At 32.2% G+C, this 9621-nt stretch overlaps 1 protein-coding gene across 1 annotated transcript in view; it reads left to right on the top strand.

The window, feature by feature from the left end:
- The first annotated feature begins 6563 nt into the window (after positions 1 to 6563).
- HELRODRAFT_112977 (hypothetical protein) overlaps positions 6564 to 9621 on the top strand; it is an 11607-nt gene continuing 8549 nt past the window's right edge. The window contains exons 1-4 of the mRNA XM_009022755.1: positions 6564 to 6936; positions 7197 to 7424; positions 8003 to 8099; positions 8759 to 8825. Of these exons, the coding sequence (XP_009021003.1) occupies positions 7262 to 7424; positions 8003 to 8099; positions 8759 to 8825 (327 nt within the window). The 5' untranslated portion in view covers positions 6564 to 6936; positions 7197 to 7261. The remainder of the gene's footprint in view (positions 6937 to 7196; positions 7425 to 8002; positions 8100 to 8758; positions 8826 to 9621) is intronic.

The following is a 9621-nucleotide window of genomic DNA, read 5'->3' as shown; positions in this document are numbered from 1 at the left end:
ATACTACTACTTCATGATAATAATAATTATCATAATTATTATTATTTATTTCAATATTAATATTATTATAAGTTTTAGTATTATTATTATCGAAGACGAAATAATTTCGGCCACTAGAGTGCAATTGACTTTGTAGATCTGCTGTTTGGTGGTCCGTGCGTGACTTCGGTGTATATGAAACGAAACGAAACGAAACGAAACGACACACATGTACACACACACACACGCACACACATACACATATCACACACACACACATTCACATTTAGACCTATATATATATACACACACACACACACATATATATATATATATATATATATATATATATATATATATATATATATATATATATATATATATATATATATATTCAATTCAAATAAACTTTTATTAAGTAAAGCATTTTAAAGAAATACATCACTAGGACCATTATATATATATATTTATATATATATATATATATATATATATATATGTGTGTGTGTGTGTGTGTGTGTATATATGTGTGTGTGTGTATATATAAGTTTGTGTATGTGTGTGTACGTGTGAGTGTGTGTACCTGAGCATGTACATTTGGTCAGAAGGGAGCAGTTCTGAGTGATATACATCAAAGATGATGATGATGATGCTGGCTGTGATGATGATGAAGACGATGATGATGAAATAATATATGATAATAATTGATTTTGGATGATAAGATGGTTGTGATGATGATGACGGTCTCATGATGTTTGCAATAGGTATATTAACTCCAAAGAAAGGAGATTAATGATGATGGCGATGAGAATTATTTTCAGTTAATTTAATTTTTTTTTACAAGCTTTTTGAGATTTTTTTTTCAACCTTCCACAAACATTTCAACAAAATTTAAGTAAAAAAAAATCACAGTGACTATTCTGAATACAAAACAAACTAGCAAGATTATATTTTTCATTTGTTTTAATGATTTAAAAACAATTTTATAATAAGCGAGATATCATAATTTAGAGATTAACAACATACATTCACACACACCACCCAAACACACACACACTCACACACCATATACACATACAAACACGTATAAAACAAACACACACAGATCAACAGACAGATATAGTTAGAAAAACCGACAAACATATAGAAGAACAGACAGACAGACAAACAAACAGACAGACAAACCAACGTGCAAACACTTACAACAAGTAATTCTCAACAATAACAAAACCCAACAATAGTCTTCATTTAATATTTAATCCTTAACTAAATGTTTTTCTAATAAATTTTGCCAAGTGCAAACGCTGCTTGTCCATATAAAACTATGTAAATACATACATTCCTGTATAGATATATAGACATATAAATACATGGACATATAGATACATAGATATATAGATAAATAGATATATAGACACATACACACATGCATACAAACATATGAAACTTATAATATTCGGAATAATGAGACAATTATTAAAGTTAATAATTTTGTTGTTATTAATATTAGAGTTTCATTATTTTCAGTTTTTTTTATTATTATTTTTATTGTTGTTTGTTCAAGTTGCAAAGCAGTGATGGTATGTAGGTTTATAGACATGTTTTTATGTTTGTATGTACGTATGTTTGTATGTATGAATGTTTGTATGTATGCACATGTTTGTTTGTTTTTTGCATGTTAGCATGTATGTATATGTGAACATACATACATACAAACAGACATACAAACAAACATACAAACGAACGACATACTTGTACAGTGTGTACACAAAATTGGAAGTGCGAAAATATTGTTTCAGCTCGGTCCAGTGATTTGCATCAATACAAAAATGTGTGTACACACATACATACACACACACACATTTGCACACATACATACTCTTATAAACACACGCATATATACACATATACATACACACATTCGCACACATATAAACACACGCATACATATACATACACACTAACATACATACATACATTTATTCTTCTATTCATTCCATCATCTGATGTGATTGAAACAGAAAACTTGAATAAAAACTAACTCTGAATACAGTTCAACCAATTAAATGAATGGATCATTACTACTACTACTACTACTACTACTACTACTACTACTACTAATACTACTATTACTACTACTACTACTACTACTACTACTACCACCACTACTACTACCACTACTACTGCTACCACTACTACTACTACTACTGCTAATTATATTATTTATTATAATTATAGTAAAAATATATTATGGTAGTAGCAGCAGCAGTAATAGTATTAATATTAGTCGTCATCATTATCAACATCAATAGAAACATCATCATCATCTTCTTCTTCATCATCATCATTGTCGCCATCGTCATCTAGTCGCATATACTAATACAGTTTTCTTGGTTTTTTTTTGGTTGTAGCAATACCTTAATGAAAATCGTGCATTAGAATGCTATGTATGTATTTGTGTGTTTGTGTATTTGTGTGTTTGTGTCTATCTGTTTGTTTGTGTTGATCGTGTTTGTGTTTATTTATTCAGCTGTTCATTCAATCGTTTGTTCGTTCACTCATTTTGTTCGTTCATTCGTTCGTTCGTTTGTTCCTTCATTCATTCATTCATCCAAATATCAATCTATCCATCCATTAACAGCCTTATCTTCATCATCATCCTCATCATCATCTTCATCATCATCATTGGTATCATCATCACCATGGCTCCACTGCTCGTACAAACATGAAATGGTACAACTAATCTCCAACTTAGTTGTAACGGAACTTAACCATTCATCATCTTCATCATCCTCCGTGTGTGTGTTAGTGTGTGTGTTTGTGTGTGTATGTGTGTGTGTGTAAGTGTGTGTTTGTGAGTGTCTGTGTTTATGTGTTTTTTTACATACAACGAATGCACGTACATAAGTACAAAACTTTTAATTCTATAGAAGTTAATTTGTCGGATTGTTTTAACGATTCATAAACTATAAAAGTGTGAGTAGAAATTTTTTACTGATACAAAAGCAACAATAAAAATGACGTCATCATAGCCGCAATGAGATCACCGTAACAACAACAGCAACAACAACAAAAACAACATTGTCATAAAAACAACAACATCCTCACAACAAAAATTCCAGCCCCACAATAGCAATATAGCAGTGACATCACAACAACAACAACAACAAAGTCAGCGACATCTTTCAAAAGCAAACAACACATCAATATTAGCATTCAACAAAACGTTTCGCGCAAAGAAAACTGTGCGTCAACAAGTTAATCAACAGGAATTTTGTTTTTGAAACAACAAAAACAACAATAATAATAATAACAACAGCCACAATAACAACAACAGCAACAACAACAACAACACCAATAGTGACAAAGTGTTTACGTCATGAAGACATGTGACTCCCCTAACAAACAATCTCTGCTCTCCAGTTACGTAATGAAAGGGTAATCATATAATTGATACCACAACAATTTTAATTTTGTTGTTGCTGATGTTGTTGTGGTTGTTGATGATGTTGTTGTTGTTGATGTTGTTGTTGTTGTTATAGAAACATTAAATTGGAGTGCCTATTCTATTATTGATGTCCATTTAACTCGTTCAATTGCTCTTCAATTCCAGTGATGTGATGTTGTGTGTGTGTTTGTGTATGTGTACGTGTTTGTGTGAGTGTGTGTGAAACATTGTAAGTGTACATGGGTGTGTATGTATTTTGGTGTGTCTAGATGTATGTGTGTGAGTTTAAGTGAAAGTGATTTGAATATTTGTTTGGGTGTGTATATGGGTATGTGTACATGAGTATGTACAATTGTACATGTAAGTGTGTTTGTGTCTGCGTGAGTGTGTATTTGTGTGTGTGTGCGTGTATGTGTGTGTGTATTTGTTAGCGTTAATGTTGTTTTAAATTCTTAACTATAAAATAAGCGAAAATTCTAATAAAATTCTGAAAAACATTTTCAAAATTAATTAATTTTATTTTCGTTTAATTAATTTTAATTAATTTCTTATAAAAATAACAAATTTTAACCTTTTAAAAGTCATTCTCTTGCGTTATGTAAAACTGCATACAATGGCAACAATAACAACAATGGCAACAATAATAGCATTAACAACAATAAAAATACTCCAATTATTACACAACAAACTTTAATTACTTTACTTCTACTTCTACCACTTCTACAACCACTACTACCACTACTAGTACTACTAATACTACCACTACTACTACTACTACCACTACTACTACTACTACTACTACTGCCTACTACTACAACTACTACTTCTACTACTACCGCTACTACTACTACTACAACCAACTATTACTATTTTTATTACGACTATATTTCAAAAATTCTGTTGTTGCTAATGTTACAGCAACAAGTACATTACATTAACTTTTTGTCATATATACACAAATACAAATATATATGACATCAACAAAAACATCAACAACTTCAGCAACTACCACCACAAACTCCAGCAACTAATGAGATCACCAGACGAACGACATCACGCTCGATTGGCTGACGGCTTTGCACTCAGACGAATCACGAACAACTCATCAAAAATGTCATCCAATAGGAACGCTGCTGGCGGAGTTTAAATATGCTAATCAGGCTAAATTCAACACGGCCGGCCAGTGAAATGTAAATTTTTGTAGCGCTAGTATAAATGCAAGAAATCCGTGGATTTAAAGGATAAACTCTAACAATCCCAAAGATTTCAAATTCAATCCTGGATTATTATTATTATTCCCATTATTAAAGCGTACGGATATGCGTCTAGAGCTGTTTTTTTCTTTTTATATTTTATTATTATTGTATTTTCTAGTTATTGTTGGCGTTAGTTTTGTTCCTATGTACCAACATTAATATTATTGTTATTGATGTGATTATTACTATTATTGTTATTTTTGAGTCACTGTCACCAAAATAAATAAACTTATTTTTGTAAAACGTCATAAAAAAAATTGTTATCTTTTGTGCTGGGTGTATTAATTACTGAGGTTAGAAGAGTTACACGTTCAATTTCGATTGCATATTTTGTGTGCTAGTGTATGCCTGTATGTGTGTGTACGTATGTAAGTATGTACGTGTGTACGTATGTATATAGGTATGTTTGTATGTATGTATGTATGTATGTATGTATGTATGTATGTATGTATGTATGTATGTATGTATGTATGTATGTATGTATGTATGTATGCATGTATGTATGTTTGTATGTATTTATTTGAGTTTGTATTTATGTATGTATGTATGTATTTATCTATGTATGTATGTATTTATGTATGTATGTATGTATGTATGTATGTATGTATGTATGTATGTATGTATGTATGTATGTATGTATGTATGTATGTATGCATGTGTGAATGTATGTATTAGAAAAATGGGTCATTTATTTCATTAAAATAATTTATGAAAATTTAGTTTTTTTTAACATAACGAAAACCAACTTCATCACAGATTTTTTTAAACACTTGAATGAATACATTGTATAAATTGGAAATTTCAGAAACAATCGAACCCCCTTGAGTTTAATTTTAGCATCAACGACATCAACATAAGCTACGGGTTAACGTGATCTATAACAACAATCTTATCAACAACAACAACAACCATAAGAACAACAACAACAATAACATCAACAGTAACAACAACAACAAGGACTACTACCACTACTACTACTACTACTACTACTATTACTACTACTACTACAACTACTACTACTACTACTACTACTACTACTACTACTACTACCACTATACTACTACTACTACTATTACCTATTATTACTACTACTACGTACTACTACTGCTACAACAAAAACAAAAATAACATCAATAAAAATATCATCAGTAACCGTGTGACATCAACGACTACGGCCATTCAACAGTAAAAAGAGTAGCAGCAGTAGCGACAGCAGCGACAACAACTACAACATCAACAACAACAAAATGGACTCTTTTCACGATCCGTCAAGCTTATACTTGGACCCACACTTTGCAGTCGCAGTGCAACACTACCACCACCAGCAGCAACAACATCAGCAACATCAACTGCAACAACATCAACAACATCAACTAAATCAACAGCACAATCTAGGTTAATACATCATTTTTTTAAACTAAATTAATTTAAATTATAAAATAATGAATAAATAGTAATGAAAAATAATGCTAAATTCATAACATTATTGTCATGGGTTCATATTAGTATCATGAGGTTATTAGGATTGTCAACATCAACATAATCATCATCATCTCATTATTATCATCATCTCCATCACCATCATTCTCTCCCAAGCAATGCCACAGATATGCAGCTTATTTAGCAGCAGCCACAGTAGTAGCCACAGCAGCAGCAACAGCAACTTGCACACGTCATCAACTCCACTCAGTTTCATCAAAAAAGAATCAAAAGACAACAACAACAACAACAACCTTCTCCTATTAAACAATAACAACAATAACAGCAGCAGCAGCAACAGCAGCCACAAAGATCGCAGCGCCAAACCCAACAACAACAGCAACAACAACAACAGCAATTCACCAGACAATAACATTTTTAGCAGCACGAACAACAATCTACACAATCTCAACAACAATTCGACACTTTCATTTCTTGGAGGCCTAACACCCCCGCACTACCACGCGTCCACCAACAACTCCCTCGTCTCAGATTTCCACTCCCTCATACCCCCTCCTCCACCCCCGTCATCAATCCTACGAAGCCTCAACAACCAGCACAGCGGAACAGGAAACGGAAGTCACGTGGTCGGAGGCCATTTTGGTTTTCAAGATGGCGGTTTTCAGTCATCGCTTCCTGTCGCGACGACGATTTCATCCAGCACGTCCGCGTCGTCGTTGTCGTTGTTGGGTAGTAGCAGCGGTGGGGGTGGGGGTGGGGGCGGGGGTGGGACGGAGAGGTTGAAGAAACAAAAACGACATCTGCAAAGTTTAGGTGTGTACCGTGTGTGTTTGTATGTTTGAGAGAGAGAGAGAGAGAAAGAGAGAGAGAGAGAGAGAGATAGAGAGAGAGAGAGAGGGAGAGAGGGAGAGGGAGAGAGAGAAGATATGAAATGTGAAATTTATTTTAGATTAAGCAATTTTTTCATTAAAACAGTTAAAATATAAAAAAAAATCAAAATATTGGAAGTGCAAAATTTTTTAGGAGCTATACAAAGGTTACCTTTTTTTTTAAATTTGTAAACATCCCTTTAGATTCTACTTCAGATTCAGTAACGAAACTGCAGAGCAACAGCAACAACAACAACAACTCGCAGCAAATGACGTCATCATCGTCAACAACATCGTCAACAAAACATAGACATAATAATAACTCGACCGGAACAGGAATCGCCACTACAACTACTACAACCTCGTCGTCAACAACAACAAATAACAATAATAATAATTTTGACAATGAAGACGCTAGTTCTAGTGGCGAAGGTAGTAGCATTAGTTATTATTATTAGTATTATTGTTGTTGTTGTTGTTGTTACTGTTGTCGTTGTTGTTAATGTTGTTGTTGTTACTGTTGTTGTTGTCGCTGTTATTGTTTATGTCATAATATTTACAATTATTTATAAAGATTATTTTCTCAATTTATTAAAAATTAATGCCGAAAACACAGTGATCTTTAAAAATAATTGTACTTAACCCAAAATAATAATATATGTATATATTATATTATTATATTACTTCTGGTAAATATTAAATTATATGTTTTATTATTATTTTATATTATATTATATATATTGTTGATATCATATAATTCACATCATTGTCGATTACTTAGTAACATTTCTTCTCAGCTAAACCCAACAGCGAACCATTCCTCTCTTTCTCTCTCTCTCTTTCTCTCTCTTTCTCTCTCTCTCTCTCTCTCTCTATCTTAACCAGACTAAACAATTTTCAAATTCCTCTTTGGCATTGTATATAATTGTTTCATAGTCATCTGTAATATTACAAATAGAATAATAATTATAATTAATTATTAACTATAATTATTATTTTTTTTTTTTGAGGCAATGGAGACAAGAAGTCGAAACGGCAACGACGACAGCGGACGCATTTTACGAGTCAGCAGCTTCAAGAACTGGAAGCCACATTCCAGAGAAACAGGTTATTATTATTATTATTATTATTATTATTATTTTAGATAGACGAGCATTTTAGATTAAATAGGATTTTATAATTATTTCATTATTAATATTTGGTATTTGGAGTTAGAAAATAAAAGGATTATTACTATTATTATTATTATTACTATTATTATTTCATTACATAATTATTATTATTATTATTATTACTACAGTTATTTATAATTACGAATTTTTATTATTTCATTGTTAATAACTGATATACACCCATGACAACAACAATCGAACCTACACCATTAAAAAAAAAACGAACACAGACACATCAGCCAAAATTTACTCTAGCATGGCTTTGGATGAAATTGAACGAAATAACTATAAGGGAAAAAACTCTGATTTGGGCACCGATTCATTAAAACCTGCCTGAAAAAGAGCTTCAAATTTTCTATTTATAAAATTCAAGTCCGCCTCGTAAAATTTTTTTGGCCACTTCTTGGCACTTGCCCTCAGCGAACAACGACAAAATCATCATCGTCGTCGTCATCATCATAATCATCATCATCGTCGTCATCATCATCATCATCGTCATCATCATTGTCTTCATTATCGTCATCATCATCGTCATCATCATCATCATTATCATCGTCATCGTCATCATCATCATCATCATAACCATGATCCCAGATATCCAGATATGGCAACGAGGGAAGAGATTGCCGCCTGGACGAGTCTTACGGAGGCTAGAGTCCGGGTGAGGTGATGATGATGATGATGATGATGATTTTATTATTATTACTATTTTTATTATTATTTATAATTATAGTTATTATTGTTATTGTTGTTGCTATTATTATTATCGTTGTTGTTGTTGTTGTTGTTGTTGTTGTTGTTGTTGTTGTTATTGTTGTTGTTGTTGTTGTTGTTGTTGTTGTTGTTGTTGTCGTGTCCAAATTTGAATGACAATGACCACACTCAGTTATGTCACATAACTCTTGTTTACAAACAACTCTTGGGGACGACGGATGGATGGACAGATGGACATATGGATGAATGAATGAATGAATGAGTGAGTGAACGATTAAATGAATGAATAAATGAGTGAACGATTAAATGAATAAATAAATGAATGAGTGAATGATTAAATGAATGAATAGATCAGTAAATGAGTGAATGAACGAACGAACGAACGGACAAACAAAAGAATGAACAGACAAACAAACGAATGAACGAACAAACGAATAAACGAGCGAATGAATAAATAGATGAATTAATGAATATGAGCATAAATAAATGAGCAAACGGACGAACGAACGAACGAACGAATGAACGAACGAATGAACGCGATTCTTGCAATTAACCATGGGATAAACCGCTGATGTTTGAGCTTCTGTCCTCCATTCGTACATTTATCCTTCCACCTATCTATTCAGTTTTTTATTCCTTCATTTAATCCGTTTTCCAATCTTTCTATCCATCTATCAGGTATTTTTTTAGTCATCCGTTTGTCCATTAATCAATCATTCAATCATTCAAAACAATTTTGCTTG

This window comes from Helobdella robusta, assembly GCF_000326865.2.
Source record: "Helobdella robusta unplaced genomic scaffold HELROscaffold_33, whole genome shotgun sequence".
NCBI lineage: Eukaryota > Metazoa > Annelida > Clitellata > Rhynchobdellida > Glossiphoniidae > Helobdella > Helobdella robusta.
This window is presented reverse-complemented; position numbering and strand designations above follow the sequence as displayed.